Source organism: Ruditapes philippinarum, unplaced genomic scaffold, assembly GCF_026571515.1.
Source record: "Ruditapes philippinarum isolate M1 unplaced genomic scaffold, ASM2657151v2 ctg3533_1_1_1_1, whole genome shotgun sequence".
NCBI lineage: Eukaryota > Metazoa > Mollusca > Bivalvia > Venerida > Veneridae > Ruditapes > Ruditapes philippinarum.
Window position 1 is genome coordinate 15,035 of NW_026863535.1, and position 25,858 is coordinate 40,892.

The window sequence follows — 25,858 nt, forward strand, 5'->3', positions numbered from 1 at the left end:
AATTTGAACAATGCTTTATTTAATATTTTACAAGTCACTTTCGTATTCTTCAATGTGAGCGCAAGGAAGATCTAAGAACTTGTGCATAGAAATTATTCTAACAAATGGTGATTAAATCATCATACTGATTATTATTTAAAATATATATTATATATTTCTGATGATATACGTCTGCAAACTGCAATTTTAGTATAAATTTCAATTTAAACTCTATATTTAATATTTTACATGTCACTTTCTTTTTTTTCAAAGTGAGCGAAAGGAAGATCTCAGAACTTGTGTATAGAAATTGTGCAAATAAATGGCGATTAAATCATCATAGGGATTATTTTTTAAAAGAAATATTATTAATTGCTAATAATATACGTCTACAAACAGAAAATTCATTGTGAAATTCTATTAAAACGGTACAATTCACATTTTAAAAGTCACTTCGCCCACTTTCGCTCACTTTCGTCAAAAATCTCACTTTCGTATTTTAGGCATACCGGTCTCGAGTCACGGTCCGCCCTGGTACGGTCCGCCCTGTCCGTAATTCGGACAGACTATAGTGTGCTATCGCCTCGGTCAATATGTCATCTGCCGGTGAATATCACATCATATTCAATGGCTCACTAGTCGATAATTGTTTAATTATATGAGTAGGCTAAGAATTAAAAAAAATCACAAAGAGTACAACCTTATACATGTAAAACTTCTGCCTTATTCGTTGAAGCTCGGAAAAAAAGACGCACGTGTCAGGCGTGCGACGACTACGCGAACGCTGCGCATACTTAAGTAATTCAAATTTATACTTATCATTGCGGTGTAGCCTTTAAGCATAATAGTAGAGTAACGATTTTTTCATCGAGAAATATATCTTAAAGAACAAAACGCAACAATAATTTTTAATGCGCACGCGTAATTAACAGTCTACGGTGTAATTAACCTATTTTTAGACAGGGAAAATTCAATTCAGACAGTGAATATAATTTTATAGAAAAGTTCTGCTGACTATTGTTTGGACCATTGAGATTGCAGCTATATCTAGATCATATAATAAAAGATATTATAAAAGAAATTATTATAAAAGAAAATAACTAAAATACCATATTTATACAACAAAAATAATTAATACAATCGTATTACAATGATTTTGTTCACATTGATATAAAAAGCTTATTTTAAACGGGGTTCTATGAACCAAAAAAGAAAAAGATGAAACCAGAGTAACTTATTTTAATAAGAAAAAAAGATGATGATACATGTAATTATTTAAAATTAGATTAATTGATAACTAAAAATTGATGTTAAGACATTGGACGGCAACGGGAACGGACTTTTCTAAAAAGCCCGACACGAAAAAGCCGAGCTGCAAATGGATAAGTGGTCTTTAATTCACTTTGAGCGAAAAGCGAACATTAAAAATCAAGAAAATAAAACGCTTCTTGAAAAGGCGTTAATCCATATTATTGTGGCGTTCAACCTTTCTAATCGTTGATTTTGTCGATCAGAGTTAGTGCCCTTACACTGGTCATGTGACATTTACGGAAGAAGATTTCTCAATTTTCATAATGGTTTGACTATGAATCATATAAAGAAACTAAAATTAAACAGTCTTAAACCTTGACAATTTTACATGAATTAGATTGTATTTTCCATTTGCACAATTCTCCCAGTTCTTTGCTGCCAATGTCTGGAAATACGTTACAGGTAGACCGCTTTATAAACGTTGTAAAAGATAAATAAACATTACCCCACCCGGTCCAAAAGTTGTCATATTTACCATAAATTTGATGAAATAAATATTTTATTTTGTCCTAGTATATCTAAAGTTTACCCATTTTAACAAATGTCTATATGTTTTGTGCCTTGCAATATGTGTTTTTGAAGAAAATTATACATATTTTTCAAAATTATGTTAAAAACTGAAGTTATCGATAAATAATTTTTTGTGCAATATTGTTTGCTATATTATATTATGTTGTCATGCAGTTTTAATCACAGTAAATAATTTTTGTCATAGAAAATAAACCATTCCCTTTATATTTTAAATGAAGTGATGAATAATTTGAGTCTTAAAATTTTTTTTTAAAAATTCAATCACATGATTCTTATTAAATGATCATAAAAAGCACTAACGTAATATTGATTAAAAAAGTCTTAGATAATCTTTTTTATAACATACAGACCATAGCTTTTGTAGCAAATATTGTAATGTTCAAAGCTTTGATGCCAAAAAGTTATTTATAGCCTTTATTTTATAGTCACAAGACATTCAGTTCATATTTATTAGTATAGCCAATCAATAGGTAGATTCACATTTAGTCATCGGCAGGTGACCTGGTTAGCTACACTATATAACAGAAATATTGTGTGCCAACTACCAAATGTAGAAGGCTTCACAGAGTGAAAGAGACGTAGAGGATAATTTTCAGAATTGAAAAAAAAAATGGATTAAATTTTTATGCAGAATTTACATAAAATTTGTATTGTTAAAATTTAATAGACAAATTTGGAAAATATTAGAAATAAGAATTCAAAATGCGTTACATTGAAGGAAGAGGGTCATACTATGGTGGTCCAGCAATATGTGTTAGTTTTATTATAATTGCCATTTCTAATCAGAAAAGGAAATATTTTATCTTTTGTAATTCTTGTCATACAATGCAGGTTACAATTATAATACCATTTATTTTTCAATACCTGTACTGTATTACTAAATTATGTGAAACTTGCATTTGAAGGTATAAAAAGTTTTTTTTTTCTATTTTTTTTTTTTAATATAGAAAGCTATTGAGCTTGTAACAAAGGCAACAGAAGAAGATAAAAAGAAAAATTATGAGGAAGCCTTAAAACTGTATGAGCATGCTGTAGAGTATTTCCTTCATGCAATCAAATGTGAGTAGAAATAAGATTTTTATATTTCATTCAATTGAGTATTACGGTACCTACATTATTTTCTTTCATTTACAAAAACTTGGTATATATATATGAGTTTTTAAAACTTATAAAGTTCAAGAACTTACCTTGGTATACATCTCCAATTTTTGTATGACATTCAGATCTATACAGATAAACTTTATAAACCAGATTTTTATTTAAGTTTTTAAACTGTTATTCAGCTTGTTTAGAAAAAAAAAACTAAATTGGTAAATAACTTAATTTTGTTAGATGAAGCACAGAGTGATAAAGCAAAAGAGAGTATAAGAGCAAAGTGTATACAATACCTAGACAGAGCTGAAAAGCTGAAAAAATACCTCGGAAATGATAAGAAACCTAAACCTATGAAAGCAGGTGGAGGAGGTAGTTCTAAAAAGTAAGATTACTGTTTAATTTATAACTTGGCATTGGCAGCACAAAAAAACTATGAATCAGCATGATAACTTTTATAATTGAAAGGTATTCCTACTTAGACATAAGACAATATCTCAGATACATGGACTGCTTTGACAAAGAATACAATAAAATCAGTAATATAATTAAACTTACACATTGTTATACCCATGATTCCATCTATTTATGTAATTAAAATTCTATTTTTCAAAATTATTATTATTTTTATTTAGAGAATCGTCTGACAGTGAAGATGATGAAAAAAGTGCTGATACAAAAAAATTTGAAGGTGCCTTGTCAGGTAAGAGAAGTTGCGTGCTTTAAATGAGGTCATTCCAATGCATCTTTTCATGAATTAATTTCTTTCTTGGCATGATGTCATTTTGTCTGTATGAATGAAGGTTGTAAATTCATATGCTGCTGTATGAAAAACGTGATAAATGCGTAATTTCTTTCCGACGTATAAATGATATGACATGATAACAGATATGCAAGAAAAAGAATAAAACAGTGGCCATCAATTCTATTTTTGGTTTGAATATCGACAGTAACACAACATTTAAATGTTGAACAATAACAACAACACAATGGCAAATTGAGATTTTAATCACTGTTATAAGAAAAAAAATCAGGAGAAAGACAAAATTCTAAGTTGAATTGTTGTAGATTATTAATTTTTGCAGAATTGTGAAAGGGTCTATTGAAGCCATTCTAAAAATTGTGAAAGTTCGTGATTGTGAATGGGTCCGTTTTTCAGTACCACTTATAGAAGGAAAACAATTGCTGCATTAATTGTTTTCATGTTACTCCATTATTTTGGCATTAAAATTTTTTATACAGATTGGATACTTATACCTGAAGAAATGAAAGAATTGTAAAAAGAATGTCTGTTATACAGAGATAGAATCCAAATTTTACTTTAATAAATGTGAAATTGAATTAAATTGTTGTTTTGTTTTCAGGTGCCATTGTTATGGAGAAACCAAACATACAATGGGATGATGTTGCTGGGCTTCATGGCGCTAAAGAAGCCCTGAAGGAAGCTGTTATTTTACCTGTTAAATTCCCACATCTCTTCACAGGTTTGCTAAACTTACATGTCTTAACTTATAAACCAACAAAAAATATTGATTAATTTAAATGTACTAACCGAAAGAGAAATTACTGGTCTTAAATGGCATGAATTAGCTTTTTAGTATGCTTAAGTTAAATGAACTGCTTCAGGTAAAGTAAGATTTAATTTGATATCTGTTTATATTGAGTGTCATTTATATAATTGTCATTCTCATTTGTAGGGAAAAGAAAACCATGGCGTGGAATTCTATTATATGGTGTAAGTTACCATTTTAATCACTGTTTTGATCATCATATTTATTGTTTCATAATGCGTACCCAGCTATGTAGAGTCCGAGTATAACAAATATCTGCATTCATTACAATATCACATATTGGTTAAATCTTTGTTAAACCACTCTACTTTCTCTGAATTCAGTAAGATATTATTCTGAATTTTGGAATACAATTGTACTTGTATAGATGCACCATCTTTTATAGATAGGAGCACATAACTCTGTCTTGAATTTTGACATTAATAATTTTGCCTCAGATTAAAAATTTGGGTAAAGATTTGAATTTGGAATTTTTAACAGACAAGCGTTAACACCACATGCAGTGCTCTGGCATAGGCATCTGTTGATATGTGTTGACTAAACCACCAAATTAAAACTAATGTTTTAAACTGATCATACTTCAATTTGTTGGTTTAAACATATTTTATTCATCACATAAGCATATTTACATACATGATATTTACAATCAATACAAGAAAAGGATTAGATTGGAAGCAACCTAATGCTTATTGACGTCTTTTGCCAATTGTTAATTTGAGCCGCGTCATGACAAAACCAACATAATGGGTTTGCAACCAGCATGGATCAAGACCAGCCTGCGAATCCGCACAGTCTGACCAGGATCCATGCTGTTCGCTTACAAACCCTATATCAAGTAAAGAAACTGATAGCGAACAGCATGGATCCTGATCAACTGCGCGGATGCGCAGGCTGGTCTGGATCCATGCTGGTCGCAAACCAATTATGTTGGTTTTGTTGTGATGCGGCTCATTTATTGATATAAATCATTGCAGCCCCCTGGTACAGGAAAATCATTTCTGGCTAAGGCAGTAGCAACAGAGGCTAACAATTCTACATTTTTCTCTGTTTCCTCATCCGATCTGGTATCTAAGTGGCTTGGAGAATCAGAAAAGTAAGTGATAAAAATATTTGTTTTTATAAGTTGCATAATCTAACTCTTCACTCTTCTTCCTGAAACTCATTCAAAAATTAGTGATTGTTATATACATGTCAACTGCAGCCAGTTTACATGTAAGAACTAAACATGAATGCTATCATTGGTCAATACTCAGTAGGGGGAACTTGATTTACCATTAAGATACATGATCTTTATATCAAAATGTTTAGCTGGACTATTTAAAGATTAAGGAGAGCTATTGTACTCACACTGGTGCCAGCATCACACTTTGGTTAAAGTGACTCCCCTGCTGTTTTTTTACATGAAGGGACTTGAAACATTTTTTTGTGTCTTATGTACTATTTGATGTAGGTCTGGACTTATAACTTGTGTGCAAAATTTCAGGTTATTCACTCACTCGATTTTCCCAGAATAATTATTCTTATTTTGCAAAAATACCAAAAATTAAAAGCATTTGCAATGCTTTTCATCCTATCCAGGCTAATAATCATGTAACATATCAATTTTCAATTTTTATAAAAGTCTATTTCTTTATAATCTTTTGCAGATTTTTTTTCCATGTTAAATATATCACTTCATCTATGCATGAACTTCAAATTTTATGCTTTTAAGGATTTTTGACCTCAATTGAGCTCCTTTAAATTTTTGCAAGCAAGCTGGTATCTTCAAAACTACTAAAGTGAATGGATTGAAACTGCACACATTTGTTCTCTGTGATTGTCTTTCATGGTTTGCACAGGTTCCATAACTCTTAAGTTACCTTTATACAGAGTTATGCCCCTTTGTTGCTGTCAAGCACTGAGAATAATCAAGTCAGCTGTCTTACAGACAGCTCTTGTGGTTTCTATGGAGATATGGACATTTGAACAAGTATAAACAGTGCAATAGATACAGGAGTCCTTTTCCACTATATTTTTCTAGTCATTTTGTTCTGCCCATTTACCAAGGGAGTGGAACAAAACATAAGCAAAAGCTTTAAGGTTTTTAATGACATTAGGAAATTGAAGCTGTAACATATTTTACCATTATGAAATCCATCATTTCAGATTAGTCAAAACCCTATTCAGTATGGCAAGAGAAAACAAACCAAGCATTATATTTATAGATGAAGTAGATGCTTTATGTGGATCTCGAAGTGAGAACGAGTCAGAATCTGCTCGCAGAATAAAAACAGAGTTTCTAGTACAAATGCAAGGTGTAGGAAATGACCAGGATGGTATGTCATATCATTCATGAACCTGTTTTACACTTTCAGATTTCACAGATTAAATTTTTATTGAAATTATACACTTGATTGTCATTTCAGGCATTTATATTTCTATATGAAACAATTTGAATGACAAAGTAAGTAGAAGGTGGGGTGCATTGTAAAAAAAAAATGTGTCAGTAAACTTGGAAAATTTCCATATGACTGGCTCATGTCTGAAATTATTTTAAGAAAGGTCATCTGATGTCTTCCTCCGTCAGAAAACCTGGAACATGGCCATATGACCATAACAGTGTTGATGTGACTCAAAATCCAATAAAACTAAAGACTTTCTGATCTAGTAAAAAATCTTTGTGAAAGTATTGCATATTACAGTCTTTTATGAGATGAAGCATTATTAGATATCCACAACACTAAAAGTATTAGAATCATCGGTCTCGAAAGTTGGCCCTGCCTAGTTTTGATTTGGCTTGAATTTGATAAAATAAATAAAAAAAAATGTCTAGCTTTAATTTTTTTACATTTTAATTTTTGTATTAACTTCATAGTTGTAATATTGTAGGTGTATTAGTGTTAGGTGCAACAAATATACCATGGAGTTTAGATTCTGCTATTCGTAGAAGGTTTGAGAAACGTATATACATCCCTCTACCTGAGGCACCCGCAAGGTCACTCATGTTTAAACTTCACCTTGGCTCTACACCAAACTCTCTCACTGATGAAGATTTTAAGTAAGTTTATTTTCACTATCAGTATGTGGCAAAAGTGTTTGCAAAGCCAAGCTTTAGAAATATAATTTTTGTACGGTTATTTGTTAAAACAGGCAGCACAAATGCAAAATTTGCCTTTTATTTTAAGCTATGTTTTAGATCATTTGAATTTTTTATTTTGAAGACAATTGAAGGAAAAAAATTATTATCTTTAACAGTGTATATCAAAACACTATATTTTAAAAGTAGGTGCTTTTATTTTATTATGAGTAATTTTATTTTGAACAGACAGCTAGGATTGAAGGCTGAGGGTTATTCTGGTGCAGATGTTAGTATTGTTGTGAGAGATGCCCTCATGCAGCCAGTACGTAAAGTACAAACTGCTACGCACTTCAGAAAGGTATATTCTTATCTTATAGCTTTCTAATAATATGTGTCTTGATAATTATTGTCTACTGAAATTTCTTTTCTGATTTACAACAAATTTATTCATCCAGATTTTGATATGACCTGGCACTTCATCAAATTAGGTGTATTAGTAGTAACTAAAAGAGCAGTAAAAATTAAGCTCATTTACAGAATAGGTTATTGCGATGAAGCTTTAGAATTATTGCTGTTATGATTAAATTGTCACAATATATTGTCGAAATTCATCTTTCATGTGAGGAAGCTATCCAGATAGTTTACAAAACATTGGTTGTTCTACTCAGGTGCCCATTCATGCCTGAAATAATGCATGGAATGGATGTCTTTCTCCACCAGTAAAGCTGGGAAGTTGTCATATGGCCAAAACTATGTTGGTGCAAAAACAAAACAAAAAGAGACTAAAAAAATGTTGAAATTCAAAATATGAGCACAATCTTAATGAAGATTGCTGCTAGCTAAACTAAAGATATGTTCATTTTGTATCTTAATGCTTTTTAGAAATTCTTTATTTTATTAAGCTGAGTTCTTTCTTAGTTTGTGGTAAACATGGAAAATTGATGATGAAAACAAATAGCTGTAATTGTGCTACAATTTGTTACAGGTACGAGGTCCGTCCAGAGACAATCCAGATGAAATTGTTGATGACCTTTTGACCCCGTGTTCACCTGGGGCACCTGGTGCAATAGAAATGAACTGGACCCAAGTGGATGGACACAAACTGCTTGAACCTGTTGTTAGCATGGTAAACTGGATTTTCTCTCTTGCAATTACGTTAATTTTATTTCTTAGGATATGAGCCGCGTCACGACAAAACCAATATAATGGGTTTGCGACCAGCATGGATCCAGACCAGCCTGCGCATTCGCGCAGTCTGATCAGGATCCATGCTGTTTGCTTACCAACCCTATTACAAGTAGAGAAACTGATAGCGAACAGCATGGATCCTGATCAGACTGCGCGGATGCGCAGGCTGGTATGGATCCATGCTGGTCGCAAAAGCACTATGTTGGTTTTGTCGTGACACGGCTCATATATTTTTTATCTTATATAATATTGGTAGATCCCTACTCTGACCTTCTATTTGAATAACAAAAGATTTAACCACAAACATTGACATGTGCTCTTTTGTTATCAAATAGGTTGTGGTGACATTGTTATTGTATCCACTAATCTGATAATAGGAAATAGATAGGTCAGGGATCTATGCTTAATTTGTATTGATTTCCTTTACTGTTTCAACTATACAAGAAATAATGTACCTTTATCCTTTGGTTTATGGATAAGGGTTAACAGAAAAAAAAATAATAATAAGAAAAATTACAAAGTATCTTGTAAGCAAGCCTGTTTAATTGAAAATGCTTATTTCATCCATTAACAAACATTACAGCATTATGTTAATATATTTTCAAATATTTGATTTCAGGCTGATATGTTAATGTCACTACAGACACAGAAGGCAACTGTTAATGATGATGATTTGAAAAAACACGAAGAATTCACAAATGATTTTGGTCAAGAAGGCTAGCAGTGGCTGGAAATGTTCATTTTGTTCATTTTCATGTTATATAGTGATGTAAATTATTTTTTTGAAGACGAACAATTTTATCTGCTGTCTACTTATTTACAACAAACATACAGTAAAGCAGGAGATCTAAGTTCTTGTATTGAATTATTACAACAGATGCTGACAATATAAAGATAGAATCACTATCTGTCTTTGAATAAGGAGTTGTTGTTAAAATCATTTTACGTTTTCATTTTTATAACATTTAAAAGTATGTTAGTTCAAATAAATGAATGCTAATTGTATCATTTACACCATATTGTAATCTTCTTAAATAAATACATGATTTTAGTTATTTCTGTTTTTCATGTACTATTTAATATGTCTATGTTAGCTGAACAGTTTGAGAATTAGGTTTTACAGAACAGAAGTGTGGGTTTTATCCTTGGACACTGTACATATTTCTGCAATGATTGATTTTTGTTATGGTTAGCATTAACCACTGATAAAAAAAAAGTGGTTAACTGTCATCAAATTACTTACCTGTGCAAATATGTATGAAGTTCTGTTTCTGATAAACCACACTGTCTTTTCTTTTACAACTTGAGAAATTTTAAGTTCATTCATACTTTAAATTAGTCATAATCTTCTTACATATTGTTGTTATCTTTTCTCATAAAAATTATAAATAATTTTATGAAACAATTTTTTTCTTACATGCTAGGTTGATTTTAGAACCAAACTGATTCTTCATAACACCAAAGTAATTTTCTTCACAGAAATGACATTTGATTGGTAGATGGATATTTTCGGACTTTTGTCAGTGGTATCCTTATTGTGTCCATGGTTATTTCAAACACTCATGAAAGATTAATATTGATTTTTTCTTTACAGTTCCTGATATTTAGTTACTCTGCAATTTTCATCAACTGTTAATTGTTTTAAAAAGGTAATTTTTTCAACCAGTCAATATACACAAAAGTGTATATTGAATTTGTAATGTTAGTGCTGAGTAAAACCACATAAATAGGCAAAATAGTAAGAAATTAATTTATCATGGTTTTTCAAGATATTTTATGGTATAAATTGAGCTGTCAGTTTGAACTATTTGATTGCTTTTTTTGTTCAAATTGTATAAGAAATATGTAAGGAAATTATTGAGACCTAATCCATTGTTAATGTATAAGCAATGACTCTTGGACAAATTGAACCATATCAAGATATTTGTATTATTTATAGGTCTGTGCTGATATTTATATATTTTCTCTTTTTACCTGATAAGTGAATTTGTCTTTTTCAAAAATAAACAATTTTTAAAAAAAAATTCAGTTGCATTATACTTTGGAAACAATACACTGATGAAGAAATATTCTTCTTATATTAAAAATGTTAAAAGTGGTCTGAAAATGTCTAATAAATTCTGTGAATACAAATTTTCTACTAAGTCATGTTATCATTATCTTTGTGGGTGTAATAAGGAATTTGTTTTGTTTAAATACTGACTAATTCAAGTTTTGAACTTTTACTTCCATTGTTAATTAGAATGGTAAGTGTGTCATTTTAGCTTGTTTGTAGAATTTGAAATCCTGTAACTTGGAAATAAAATAATTCATCTTGTGCATAATAACCCTTAACCAGCGGTATTTGTATCATGAATTTGCCCAGCTTTGAATTTCAAGAAGTCCACACACGCAAATTCTAATGGATTTCAATATATAAAAAAAACTTAAGCTACCCTGGGAAGTGCAGTCTGACCAAGCTCTGTAGTGCTTGGGAAGGATAATCACTTTCAGTTCCACCAGGTCAAGCCCTGAGGGTTTTTCTTTAATTGTTGAGGCATAAGAAGGGCAGCCACCATTTATCCATGCATGATTATATGAGGCGACTAAATGGTTTCCAATAATTGGACTTGGAGACTATGCTTCTCTTAACTCAAATCCATTTGGATTTGATGTTAAAAATTATTTCAAGATTATATTAAGACTAGATCCAATAAACATTTTGCATGATTGTAAAAGTTAACCATGACATTGATAAACAGTTTGCTACTTTAGAAAGTCGGTTGTGCTCTCTTAAGAATTGTCAGATTGTAAAATTGTGTGATTTCATATAGGCAAAATATTCCTTTTGGTGAATTTTATGTTCTTTTTTTTTAAATGTACATTTATATTATTAATGAGACAGTTTAAAGTGTCTACAACATAATGTAACACTGACATTTTCAATTACAATTTTAACAGCTCTTTATTTCATTTATGATTTCATTATGGTAAACATGTATGCATTTCCACACGTCGTTTTTAAACCAACAATGTTAGTTTGTTTACATTTTTTGGATGATGATATTTCATGCACTTTTTTTTCCAAACCAAAGAGAAATCTATATTTTTGTTAAATTGGTTTATTTTACCAAGTATTAATGAGATCTAAGAAATATGCAAACAGTTCTTGTGCTCACATACAATCAACCACCTCATTGAGGCCAAAATTTATGAGAATTCATTAATGTATAGTTAAGTAACTGCACAGACAAGAAAGTGCATTCCTTATATAACCTGATCTTTATTCAGTCTGAATTGTTTTAATGCAAAATACTGTTTTGAAACTTGTAAATTTTATAAATATTCTGCAAATTATTTGGTTCAGTCCAGTAATATAATGCATTGTTTTCCATCTCAAAGTGTTAAGTGAAATATCTGACATATTTAGGAAAATATTTAGGTACCGTATGCTATAATATGTTTGAATTTTCACGAAAGACAGCTGTGTGATTCGGTCGTTTATGCATTGTTTTAACTGTATGATATTATAAAATGTACGGATTATTTGTGAATTCATCTTGTGAACTTTTTGTACTCTTGTTATCTCTATAATTATAATATAATGTATGACAATAAAATGTTTTCAATTAGACAGTTTTGTCTCCAGTTTTTTTTAATGTCGGTAGATTTCAGATTTCAAAGCCTGCTGATTCAATAACTTTTATTTCAAGTCTTAGTTCTATCACGCTATATGTTTGATACGACTATTTAGACAAAATGTGGTGATGCTATGATGGATCTCACGCCAGCCATATGAATGCCATGGTTTTATTCTAATGTTCAAGAAGCTTGTTTGTCAGTAACATTAGTGGTGGAACCCGGTCAGCTTTGACAGTTTCTCAGTAACTCGATCAAGAGATAAGCAGCAGAACAATATTCTGTGTCTTCATTTTAGAATAAAGTTTCAAAATTTAATGCACCTTAACATTAATGCCGTCAATGTTGAATAACGCCCAAATGATGCCAGAAGCTAATCACAATAAAACAGATAACGGCATTAAGTTGATAAAATCACAGTAATGAAACAGTAAAAAGAATTTGATTGTAACACGACCCTGAACTCGCGGATCAGCTCAAGAGATGGCGGAGAAAATTTCAAGTAGTCTTTGTGGCCATTAAGACGCCAAAAGGACAGAGAAAATTACGCCATAGTCATAATGCTGGTACATTTAACCTTTTACCCCATGAGCATATTGCGAAAAATGGCCGTTTTCATTGAAAAGTCTCCTGTAACAAGTTCAAACTGCTATGAAACTATGAAAAATGCTTCAATATTGATGAAAGTTGGCACAAATGTTGACTAGACCATAGCCTCTGTAACAGCATGCTCAATCAAAAAATTTCCTGTTAACATGGCAACGGGGGGAGGTCTCAAAATTGCCAAAAATCACTATTTTGCATTGTTTTTTTCCATCAAAACTGATTTCAAAGTGCTGCAACTTCGTAATGAATTGAGATAGAGTAAAAGCCTTTTCAGCGTCGGTTACTAGTTACCCAAGATCAACCTGAGGCCATTTTTAGCCTGTCACATGTCCAAAATTTTCTTGGCGATGAGGGGGTCACTTGGCCCCCCTTCAAACCCCCCCAAACAGAAGGGGGCACAACATTTCTCATACGAAAAACAGTGTTCCAGGCCCTAAATAGGACATTTTTTCACTGTTTGAGGCCTCAAAGGGGGGGGGGGGGGATGGGCAAAAAGCCGTCGAAACACGTTTATATAAGGGAAAAGGTTAAGTCGGTTTCACCACAATGCACGGCCTAAAGTCAAAACAGGTAGCGCCTAGCCCCCCCCCCCCCCCCCCCACACACACACATACCCCATCCATTAAGGAAGTATAAGCGGTGGTAATTAGAGCAAGTTTTTGCTCCGTAAAATGTATTTTTCTAAATGAATAGAAAAAAAACATTGTCGAACATACATGATTCTAATAAATGATTAAAGCAACGCGCCTCCAAATTCATACTTATTTTCATGAAAGTTTTAAAAGTATAATTTTGTGAGGAAACCTACAGGAAGCAATTAATACTTAGCAATGACACTTAAAAACCAAAACGAGATTAAAATATGTATAAATAGCCCTTACTATGTCGGTTACGCAGTAGAAATATAGCTATAAATACTGAAAAATCAATCTTTAATCGCACGTAACATGTAAATTTTTAGTTAAATCTTTTCTCTTTCCTAAAACATAAGTACATTTCTTAAGTTTGATTTTATTTAAATATTTTGACTCATCATTCTGGAAGCATGTAGCTTTACAAAAGGCATGGCTGCAGTATTGATCTTTGAATGTCTTAAATAATCGTTATATTAAAAAAAATAATAGCAGAGTAGGAGTGTGTAATACTTATTTATAGAGTTTTGCTATATAGTCACATGATCAAAGCTTTGTTAATGTATATTACTAATCGATAGGTAAATACACATGATAGTTATCCTCAACATGTGACCGTGTGTTAAAGAAAAAAATAATGGAAAAGGAAACAAACAAAAAAAATACAAAATTGGAATAGATTTTCGTTTAGCATTCAGATTTTTATTATTAAACTTGATTGGATAATTTTGGTAAAGAACCGAGTTACATACTCTTAGTATGTAGTCAAGTAAATAACTACTTCTATTAAGAAGAAATTGAATACAGAATGCGTTTCTTCTTCAACATGCAAATCTATCGCAATAAATCTATATCAATATTATTTATTTCAAATGAAAATGGAATGAAGCAATTATAGGAATGCAAAACAGTTATTAAGATTCAACAGGGAACTAGTTTAATCTATTTACATTCTTATTCGTGATATTAGTAAAATCGAGTGAAATATGAATTGGAGATCGATTTTTACATAAAAGTACGAGTATTCAAAGTTATGCTGTAAATAATATAAAGTGACAGTGGGATAGAACACACATTAGTTATTTGAATACTTTATGACTGGCATATGAAACTTGTATTTGTTGTTATTAAACCTCCACATACCACATAATTATTGAGTGCTATTGAGCTTGTGGCATACGCTACAGAAGCAGATAAGATGAATTAAGACGAAATGGGCATGCAATAGAGAATTTCCTTACCGCAATCAAATGTGAGTAGAAATAAGATTTTCATTTTTTTTTATTTGCTTAGACAGTCTTATTAAAGATTACATGGGTTTACTTATGTTTTAATTCCGAACGAAATATAGTTATTTTTCCGTACCATTTTTTATGCCCCCGAAGGGAGGCATTATATAATCGCACTGTCTGTCTGTCCGTCTGTGCGTCCCCACTTCTTTTGTGTCCGGACTGTAACTTTGTTATACATTGAGGAATTTTGAAATAACTTGGCACAAATGTCTACCAAACCAAGACGATGTGTCGCGTCCAAGAACCACGTCCCTACCTCAAAGGTCAAGGTCACACTATCATTTTGAAGTTTCACATTATCGCAATTAGAGTAGATAGGTACACACATTCGTGTCCGAACTGTAACTTTGGCTTGCATCAAATGATTTTTAAATAGCTAGGCATAAATGTCTACCACATCAAGATGATGTGTCGCGTCCAAGCATTAGGTCTGTACCTCAAAGGTCAAGATCACACTAAAATTTTGAAGTTTCACATTATCACAATTAGAATTAATAGATACACACAATCGTGTCCCGGCTGTAACTTTGTCATGCATGGAAGAATTTTAAAATAACTTGGCATATAGAGAATAATAGGTTGGTGCCGTGGATGGAGAAAGTTTATCTGGCGAGGCGGAGGAATTTATTGGGTGAGCCGAAGGCGAACCCAATAAATTCCGGAGCAGAGCCAGATAAACTTTCTCCATCCACGGCACCAACCTATTATTCTATTTATCCTGTCACCGTTTTTTTTAAAGACTTTTATTAGGCAAACTACCTTTAAATAACTATCGGAAATGTTTCTATATAAAACAAGAAGGCCCGAGGCGTTCATTATTCTACAACAATGCACTCGCCGTTCTTAATATCTCCCTGTGTATTTTCACATTGAGGGCGCCATTTTGTTTGAAAAATGTGATAAATAAAAACATTTTTTTGTCGAATTTTGTTGTGAAAACTATCTAGAATGAAAGAAAATGGTATAACTAAGAAAATGAATTCGAACACCAATATCTTTTATTAAGTCCCTGAATAAATCGATACGAAGTCGTTGACGCTGTACAGACGTTAAAAGTATTGTTTACGTGACGTCACAATGTAGCGCCAAACAGCACGTGCAAAACAATCAAACCAAATACGCTATTTTAATGTGGCAAACGAGTTAAGTTTTACATTTATTTCACTTTTAATAATTTTTATTTCGCTTGAAAAATTATAGGGTGAAATAAAATAAACAAACAAAGTTTTATCAACGTTTCCGAAATTCGTTATTCTACACACAGAAGATTTAACGACAGTTTTTATATTTTTTCTTGAAAAGTAGTCCGGCAAACATGCATACCACGTGATCAAGTGCCGTAGATCAGTAAAAATATACGGCACCTTGTTATCGGGCCGAAATCGATACAAGTGACAGGATAAAAATGTCTACAACACCAAGACGACGTTTCACGTCCAATAATCACGTCCCTTATTCAAAGATCAAGGTCACACTACCATTTTGAATTTCACTTTATCACAATTAGAGTTTATACGAAAACACATTCGTGTCCGGGCATGCAGTTTGTCATGCATTGAAGGATTTTAAAATAACTAGGCATAAATGTCTACCACATCAAGACGACATGTCGCGACAAAGACCCATGTCCCTACCTTCAAGGTCAAAGTCACACTTATAGTTTGAAGGTACTCATTCTCTCGAGAAGAGTTTGAAGATACACATTCATGTCCGGACTGTAACGTTGTCATGCATGGAAGGATTATAAAATAACTTGGCACAAATGTCTACCACATCAAAACAATGTGTCGCGGCTAAGGCTCATGTCCGTCTGTCCGTCTGTCCCCACTTACACAACAATCGTCTCCAGACTGTAACTTTGTCATGCATTGAGCGATTTTGAAATAATTTGGCACAAATGTCTATCTCATAACAACATTTTGTCGCGTCCAGGAACCACGTCCCTTCTTCAAAGGTCAAGGTCACACTTATATTTTGAAGGTTCATGCTATCACAATTATATATTACAGGTACAATAATACAAAGAACATTATTCGGCAATTAGTTAATTTTAATCTCTTTTCTTGTCATAATACCTGCATGCTTAAGAAACCATTTCGGGGGGCATTCGTCACTTGGGTGACAGCTTTTGTTTGTAGATTATTTTCTTTTATTTCTCCGGATAATCATTTTAAACCAATGTATATTTTCTATGTTGTTTTAGAAGACTAAATGCGTACATTTTACGCAATACATGTATATCATGTTATGGACCATCATATCCAAAGTTTCAGATTTATCTGAAAAGAATGATTTTGTTGAAAAGAATTTTACTAGGAAAATATTTAAGGTGTATTTATTCATTATTTTTATTTTGTGTTTTTATTAAGATTCCAAAGTACAGAGCTTTTCTTATTTAATGTAATTAAGCTTGGTTAAAGGAAAGGTGAGTGTAAGAGCCAATGTATACACAACATGCATAGACAGAGCAGATACTGCGGATCAATCCGTAGAAGGGGTAAGCTAAACTCAACCTTCACCCTTCTGGAACTGAAAATGGTTTGCCTTTGCCATTAGTCTAAAGCCGGGCCAGGCATATTCGTGCATCCGTGCCAGGTTTCATACTGTTGGAAGCGCAATTATTGTATTTTGATATTGGAATGACTTAAACTTTAAACGGACTATTCAAATCGCTATGCAGGGTAAATCCATAATCTGCAAAATCAGCATTATCGATTGAATATGTTATTCTATATAATAAACTGCTATATTCATCTATTTCTATATTACACTACAGTATTTTTTTCTCATAATATTTTATTATTGTTCATGTCATGCTAATGTTAATGATCGATTGATAGTATAGCGGCAATATTTGGTGTGCATGATATGCTTTATTCATAATATGTTTGATTTCTTCCGAGGCAGTGAAGATGATGAAAATAAGGGCGGAATCAAAGACATTTGAAGAGATCGTATCAGGTAATGATTTTGTGTTAGTTTCTGAAAAAATTAGCGGTCAGATAGAATCAACTTTTGCCAGATTTTGAGAGATTGGTAGTTTGATGTATTGAACTGTTAAGCTGTATTATTCTATATTAATTATTCATTAATTTACGTTACCATTTGACACCTGCTACTTGAAAGATTGAAAGTTGTAGAATAATGCCTTTTATCCAAATATTTTTATGCATGTAGCTATTAAATTGGTGTTCTGTTTTCAGGAACCATTGTTACGGAGAAACCAAACATAAAATTGAAAGACGTTGCTGGGCTTGATGCAGCCAAAGAATTTATGAAAGAAGCTGTTATTTTACCTTCTCAATTTCCGCATCTTTTCACAGGTTTGCTCAACTTTCCTGTCTTAAAATATTTTTTTTTCTCTCCAAGAATTACAATGGTAATTATATGTGTATGCTCGCAAGGCCTTGTTAAACATATGGTAAACATGAAAACGTTGCACGATGGTAAGAGTCAGCCTATTTATAGACAGCTGTGATAAATGCAAGCTACTAGTCACACCCCTAAGCACCGGCTTATGCGGAAATTTGCATATAAACATGAAAACGATTTTTTATTCTAAATTTAGAATTATAGTCTGTTTTTAGGCGATAAGTGAAAATAGTTTTGTGTTTGTATGTTAGAAACGTTGTACGCAGATCTCAACATAATAATATGAAAACGATTTCTTTTTTTAAATTAAGAAAATAAACAACTTCTTCAGATGTGTGCATATGACTGATCATACAACCAATGTTGCCTTTATGGCATTACATGAAAAGCGTCGTATGACCTCAAGTGAAAGATATGTGTACATTAAACGAGAAAACTATGGTGGCATATTTCTACCACCAGATAACCTGATAACTTACTAGTTAATTAAGAGGTTAACTAGTTACGTAACTAGTTAACCTGATACCTAACAAGTTAATTATAAGAGGTTACCTGATACCTAACTAGTTCATTAAGTTAACTAGTTAACCTCTTAATTTACTAGTTAGTTATATGGTTATCTGGTGGCAGAAATATGCCACCATAGAAAACAGAGCCAGGAATAATAAAATAAATAAACAGGAAAGATAATTTTGATCAGAGATGTAGATAACAGAGATATATAAGCAGCTCCTATATACTCCATTGAAATATCACTCATGCCTATCAAAAAAGTGAAAAATTAGGCATTTTGTAGCAAATAAAACTTAATGGATGTACATTTGATCCTTTTATGTTAAACACTATTTAAAAGTTAAATCTTTTATCTATTGCTGTATGTTAAAATATTGGTAACTTTCCTTGCCCCACACTTAGTAAAACATAGCAGAACATACTTACTGAGCCAGTTTTTTCGTCATTAACAAAAATTATTAAGTAGTACTTTTTAGAAATTGACGTATCATTTATTTTAATGGGAACTGTAAATATTTTTACCTGCAGCCATAGAAAAATGCATAAGCTTCCAGAAAATGTATTATTTTATTGATTAATAAGTTTTACTTGCTACAAGTTTTAAGTTTAACAAGCACGTGTGATATCTGAACTGGCTAGGAAGTTGCCTATCTCTGTTATCTATGTCTCTGTTTTGATATGAGATAAGAGTTTTTGAATTAAATTCTGTAGACATGTTAGAAATAAATTTATACTGCATGGATTTATACTGCATGGATTTATATTGAGCATTATTTTTACAATTATTATTATTTCCAGGGACAAGAAGATCATGGAGAGGAATACTGTTATATGGTGTAAGTTATATTAATAATCCATTATCTGATTGTTGTTTATTGATGATTGATGATAATCTCATTTCTCAGTCGCAAGTAGATGATGATATGGTTTTACCTTGACTCTGACTTGACTAAAATAGAATTGTCATACACGGCATTGATGTTCATGACAGCGTGTAGTCATTTTGCACCACCTCATTATTTTCTCTATAAAATTATTGCCTTGAAACATTGATTATCACCTTCCACTTGTAGGTAAAAAATCTTGCCACATTTTCAGAATTTTGGTTTAACTTTCGTCGTGTTGTAACTTTCTATACTAAACCTGCATTTGCTTCGGAAATTAGAAAACGTTTTGGTTTATGACATTCGTTTATGTTGTTTTTGCAAGTATTTTTGCTTTTTGTATACACATTTTTTAAGGCATCAAGGCTCAAGCATTGAATTTGTTTAGTATGCTTATCTGTGAACATTTCTTGTTAATAGGCGCAGTGCAATTGTTTGATCAAATTAGACAAGAAAATACGAATGAAAGAAAAAAACAAATGTTATTATCATAATGAGTTTTATCATTTTTATAACATCTGGTTGTTCTTTTATAGATCATACTTTAAATTATTACTTTATTTCTATGAATTGTTACAGCCCCCTGGTACAGGAAAAACGTTTCTTGCTAAGGCAGTGGCAACAGAAGCAAAAAATACTAAATTTTTCTATATTATCTCTTCCGATCTGGTATCTATGTGGCTTGGAGAATCAGAAAAGTAAGTGATAGAAATATCTGTTTTAAGACTCTCATATCTTTACTTTTCCTGAAAATTATTCAAAATAAATGAGTGTTATATACATAAGAACTGCAGCTAATGTAAGGACTGAACATGAACTCTATCATTGGTCAATTACCAAATAAGACCTCTTAATTTACTGATCTTGAGGTACATGTACATGCTCTATCTAAAGGTTTCATCTCTATTATCATTTTACATTAACATTTGGACATTTGAACCACTATATACAGTACAACAAATAAATTAGGCTTTTTCCACTATGTCTAGCAACTTTATCCGTCACATAAGCCAAAACAGTATTACAAAATGTAAGAGAAAAGATGTTTTTAATGATTGAGAAGTTGAAGCTGTAACATTTTTCACCAGTATGTATTCATCATTTCAGATTAGTCAAAACCTTATTCAGTATGGCAAGAGAAAACAAACCAAGCATTATATTTATAGATGATTTAGATTCCATATTTGGATTTCGAAGTGAGAATGAGTCCGAATCTGGTCGTAGAATTAAAACAGAGTTTCTAGTACAAATGCAAGGTGTAGGAAATGACCAGGATGGTATGGCATATGATTTCATTTACCTGTTTTTACATTTTCAGAACTCTTAATTAAGCTGTAATTGAAAACTTTTACACTTAGTTGTCCTTTCATGCATTTATATTTCATATGAAAAATTTTAATGACAAAGTTTAAAGATTATTACTGCAGATTTTTGTAAGAGATAGTAGAAAAAAAGAGAAATGGCATTATAGAAAGTCTTGGGTTCTACTTCTGTACGTTATTAGGCCTGAAATAACGTACCAATGAAGTTGAAAAGTTGCCATTTGGCCTTAGCAGTATTAATGTGACTTAAAACAAATAAAAATTATAAATAGGTTAAGAAAATAAGAAAGAAAAAGATATAAGTTTAATCATATGGTTCCCTGATGATCATTACATGGCAGTATCAATCTTGTTACATATCAGTTCATTTCAAGCGGGATAGCTTTTCTAATGCAATCTGTATAGTATTTAAATGGTGAAAAATTGAAAGTATTGCATATTACAGTGTAGTTACTGATATTTCCTGTTAGATGACCTTTCTATATGCAAGATTCTGAGACATACTAGTATAACAGGGTAGTTATTCATATACTCTAAAAATCCTAAAAGTAGTTGGCAGAGGTATTTTATTGAGTCTGTAATGAGTTTAAGCAGTATTTAATCCAGAATATTTAAATTATTGGATTCATTGATCGCGAAGTAACATGCTACCGTCTTTCAACTTGACAAAAAATAATTAGGAACGTGTTTGCTTTATTTCTTTTTTTTTTTGACTGCTGTTTTGACTTAAGTGTTGTAAAAATTGTAGGTTTATTAGTCATAGGTGCAACAAATATGCCATGGAGTTTAGATTCTGCTATTCTTAGAAGGTTTGAGAAACGTATATACATCCCTATGCCTGAGGCACCCGCAAGGTCACTCATGTTTAAACTTAATCTTCGCTCTACACCAAACTCTCTCACTGATGAAGATTTTAAGTAAGTTCCTTTTCACTATATGTATCGCACAAACTTTAGAAATATAATTTTGTACGGTTATTTGCTAAGAATGAATTAAGAAACAGGCCATATGCAAGTTTTAAAATTTATCATTATTCGGCCGAAGGCCGTCTGATATTCACCTTGACTTCCGCTGAAATTAACTGTAGGCAGAATTTTCATTAGCATGTTCGATTGATACTTCAGAAGAGCTTCCGTTATAGGTAGAGATCTGTTCGATTGCGCGATGGCAAGAAGTGTTGGAAAAAGATATAAATCAGAATAAATATAAAATCACAATAATGATATTTTCTAGATGTTTCTAACAGCTTTTCGATAAATATATGAAAATAAATATGACAGATCGCCTTTTTGATACTTTTTGCGTTCGAATGTTTAAGATTTGATTTTCTAAGACTGTTGAAGCAATATTACTGTTTCGTTAACAATGCCTATCAAAATATATCATCTTAAAGGAAACGTTTAATTGATGAAAAGTATGTGTTTATTATATTCTGACTGACTTTAATTTGAACAGACAGCTGGGATTGAAGGCTGAGGGATATACTGGTGCAGATGTTAGTATTGTTGTGAGAGATGCCCTTATGCAGTCTTTACATAAAGTACAAACTGCTACACACTTCAGAAAGGTATATTCTTATTTTATAACTTTTCTATCAATATATGTATTGATTTTGCCTATTGTTTATTTTCTAATTGCCTTTTTTATATCCCAATTCAGATAAAGTCCGATAATTCGTCAAACACAATATTAGTAACTATCCAGCAATAACAATTGTGCACATAAACCAAGTAGAAGTATTGAATAAGTACATGTGGTGAAGCTTACGAATAATTGCTGTTATGATGTAATGTCAAAATTCTAATATCTAGTATGTGCACAGTCTGAAGGGAGAGTTGCTGAAAGTTATCCAAAGGAACTTTTCATCTTTTATATAAATGTTGTTTGAAAGTTCTTCGTTTTATTTAGAAAAGTACCCTTTTAATCTGTGTAAATGTTGAAAATTGAATAGTAATAATTAGCAAATAGTTGTAATTGCGATATAATTTGTTAAAGGTACGAGGTCCGTCCAGAGACAATCCAGATGAAATGGTTGATGACCTTTTGACCCCGTGTTCACCTGGGGCCCCTGGTGCAATGGAAATGAACTGGACACAAGTGGATGGCCATAAACTGCTCGAACCTGTTGTTAGCATGGTAAAGTTGATTTTTACCTTTTGCAATAGTTTTCTATTTTATTTCTGAAGATAGTTTTCCTTACATAATATTTTGTAAAGTTATTGTAAAAGTTGGTTTTATTAAATTACTTTAATATGTTGAACTAGTGTAATTACAATGTTTAATCAATATAATAACTATATAAGGAAAATGTATTTGTTTTAAGAATAAGAATAGTCAGTTGTGTATAAAAATATTTACAACGTATACTGTAAGCATACATGGTTTTATGAAAATGCACATTTTGCATGTGAATGATATTATACTTTGTTCTTATTCTAATACTATAATTATTTTACATACAATGTATTTGATTTCAGAGTGATATGTTAATGTCACTACAGACACAGAAGGCAACTGTTAATGATGATGAATTGAAAAAACACGAAGAATTCACAAAAGATTTTGGCCAAGAAGGCTAGCAGCGGCAGGAAATGTTCATTTTGTTCATTTTCATGTTATATAGTGATGTAAATTATGATTTTGAAGAGGGACAATTTTATCTGATGTTTACTTATTTACAATAAACAAATGATAAACTAGGCGTTCCACGTTCCAGTATGCAATAATTACAATAGATGCTGACAATTTATGGTAGAAATACAATCTTTGTATAAGAAAGTGCTGTACGTTATCATTTGAAAAAAATATGTTAGTTCGAATAAATGTTCAATTCAATGAATGCGGTAAATTTTATACAATCGTTTTAAAAGTTTATTGTTCTACCAGTCAAATTATTTTGTTTGTTGTTCTGTAGTTCTAATAAACATCTTTGTAAGTGTTATAAGGAATTTGATTACATTGTGCGAGTTTTTTTTTACTTCCACTGTTGATTGAATACCTTGGGTGACACTTTAGCTTGTTTTTTTCCTGTTGTAGAATTGAAGCTAGTTGGTAGAATTTGACATCCTGTAACATAGAAATGAAATAATACATCATGTGCATAAACTTAACTGGGTATTTGTTCTTGGATTCGCCCAATTCTTTGAATTTGGACCAGCCCACACAAATTCTAAAGCATTTCAATATGAAAATACATAAATGAGATACCAAGAGAAGGTCAGTTTGACCAAGCTCTGTAGTGCGTGCAAAGAATATTATCATTAAGAGTTCCACCAGGTCAAGACCCTTGTTGCTGACGGTGTTTCTTTTTAATAGTTGGGCCACCGTTTAACAACACAGTCATAACGTTTTGAGTAAATGATTAATGTGCTCAATCATTTTTGTCCTTGTATTACATAATTTACATAATTAGGCATTACAGTAAGGGGTGGTAAATTTTACGATGAAAAGACACTGACCACTATTTTCTTTAACAAGTCAGACACTTTATTTGCACAAGAACTGTAAACATTTGTAAATGCAGATATCTGTAAAAGAAGTAAGATTGTTTTAGATAGAACAATGGGCGTAAAACTGTCTATTTGTTGTGATTTTTGAACAATGAAAAGGATTTCGGCTACTGTCAACTGACATATGGTAAGATGTCAATAAAAAATAAACATGATAACGGTTTGTAGTTATCCTCATTAAAGTTTAAACTACTAATGATAATCAGTTGAAATTTAGAACATTTTTTCATAATTATTATTGGAGGACACTATTCACAGCCCAGAACTATTTCATGTGATATGGTCATTTCTGATACTTTTTTGTAAAAGTTTTGTTTGTAAGCATGTCAGGTTCTTCAGCATTCTGATTGTCCTTCAATGTACTTTTATGCAGTTATTTCATTCATTTCGATTTGTTTGTATTTATATAAATAGAATTCACAAAGTGCTTCAAATATAAAAAATTTGAATATATACTTTATTGTTGTATTTCTTCAGAACTAATCGTCTTTACTAGATTTTTGGTACATTGCTTCATTGTGACAATCTGTCTTCCACACGTAATTTGAAATGGCCTGAGCTGCCTTAATTCTTTTATGCTGTTTTTTATCTTCAGAAGATGACACCACTTTATGCTTATATGCACGATGAACAACCTTAATTTGATAATTTGCTGCATTTTCGCATTTAAACCTCAGACTTGTTAGAAAACATTGCCTTAAAGTGACTTTTTGTCATTCTAACTAGGTTCCCAATTTATACATCTACCCCCTGTGTTTACAGAGAGCCCATATATAGGCTTGGGTAATCTGCCAAATTGCTGCCAAAGAAGACGGAATACTTCTAGAGCAAACTAAGATCTGGTATTATGCACTTTTAGGATGATCATAAGTATTTTAAGAACAGTACGGTATTTCGTTATGGCCAATGTGTTTTCTCTGAGGAGGAACATTATGAAACATAACAGTACGATAACGGCAGTTCGGCAGTACGATGGTGACTAGACTAAATGTTTATTTGCACAACCGGATTAGATGGAACAATCTTACAACAAATGATTTTTTAATCTAACTCTGTGGCGTACTATATACACTAATCAATAAAAGTCTTCACTTGAATGCTAAAATTCGTATACGAATTTTAGTGTTGATTTTCCTTTTATTAACTATTGTTTCTGTACAATATTTGATTATATTTGCAACAATATTGGTAAAAAAAGGCAGACTGTGTTTAGGCAGAAAATGTTTGTACATATTTATATAATGCAGCTTAAGGTGCATTACGGCTCAGTAACAAACAACTTAATTACTTGTTTTAAAGGGCAAACTGACCTTTATAACGTTTAAAATGATGGTTTAAAAGAATGTCATCACCCGAAGAAAGTAGCCTTGAAAGTGAAAT

General features: G+C 31.7%; 2 protein-coding genes across 4 annotated transcripts; both read left to right on the forward strand.

The window, feature by feature from the left end:
• The first annotated feature begins 1,498 nt into the window (after positions 1–1,498).
• On the forward strand, positions 1,499–12,343 carry LOC132722350 (vacuolar protein sorting-associated protein 4A-like). Of its 2 annotated transcripts, none has more exons than XM_060706848.1 (12): positions 1,499–1,692; positions 2,769–2,880; positions 3,154–3,298; positions 3,549–3,616; positions 4,278–4,397; positions 4,611–4,648; positions 5,459–5,577; positions 6,630–6,799; positions 7,353–7,521; positions 7,789–7,900; positions 8,528–8,668; positions 9,350–12,343. In XM_060706848.1, exons 1-12 carry the CDS (start codon positions 1,672–1,674, stop codon positions 9,449–9,451), a joined length of 1,317 nt encoding a protein of 438 aa, XP_060562831.1. In that variant the 5' UTR covers positions 1,499–1,671; the 3' UTR covers positions 9,452–12,343. The 2 variants fall into 2 exon arrangements, with proteins under 2 accessions (XP_060562831.1, XP_060562830.1); XM_060706847.1 differs by lacking the exon at positions 1,499–1,692 and adding an exon at positions 2,393–2,574.
• Positions 12,344–14,173: 1,830 nt separating this feature from the next.
• On the forward strand, positions 14,174–24,933 carry LOC132722351 (vacuolar protein sorting-associated protein 4B-like). 2 transcript variants are annotated; one of them, XM_060706850.1, is made up of 10 exons: positions 14,174–14,838; positions 17,782–17,839; positions 18,082–18,201; positions 19,562–19,599; positions 20,227–20,345; positions 20,755–20,924; positions 21,718–21,886; positions 22,425–22,536; positions 22,965–23,105; positions 23,447–24,933. In XM_060706850.1, the coding sequence occupies exons 2-10, from the start codon at positions 17,791–17,793 to the stop codon at positions 23,546–23,548; spliced, it is 1,020 nt and encodes a 339-aa protein (XP_060562833.1). In that variant the 5' UTR covers positions 14,174–14,838; positions 17,782–17,790; the 3' UTR covers positions 23,549–24,933. The 2 variants fall into 2 exon arrangements, with proteins under 2 accessions (XP_060562833.1, XP_060562832.1); XM_060706849.1 differs by having other exon boundaries at positions 14,175–14,838; positions 17,786–17,839.
• The last annotated feature ends 925 nt before the right edge of the window (positions 24,934–25,858 follow it).

Bases quoted from the DNA above. Each gene is read 5' to 3' on its own strand.
- LOC132722350 (XM_060706847.1), top strand. From the start codon at position 2,524: ATGCGTTACATTGAAGGAAGAGGGTCATACTATGGTGGTCCAGCAATA. The intron at 2,881-3,153 runs GTGAGTAGAAAT...TAATTTTGTTAG, and splicing joins TTTCCTTCATGCAATCAAAT to ATGAAGCACAGAGTGATAAA. The intron at 8,669-9,349 runs GTAAACTGGATT...ATTTGATTTCAG, and splicing joins TTGAACCTGTTGTTAGCATG to GCTGATATGTTAATGTCACT.
- LOC132722351 (XM_060706850.1), top strand. From the start codon at position 17,791: ATGATGAAAATAAGGGCGGAATCAAAGACATTTGAAGAGATCGTATCA. The intron at 18,202-19,561 runs GTTTGCTCAACT...TATTATTTCCAG, and splicing joins ATTTCCGCATCTTTTCACAG to GGACAAGAAGATCATGGAGA. The intron at 19,600-20,226 runs GTAAGTTATATT...GAATTGTTACAG, and splicing joins GAGGAATACTGTTATATGGT to CCCCCTGGTACAGGAAAAAC.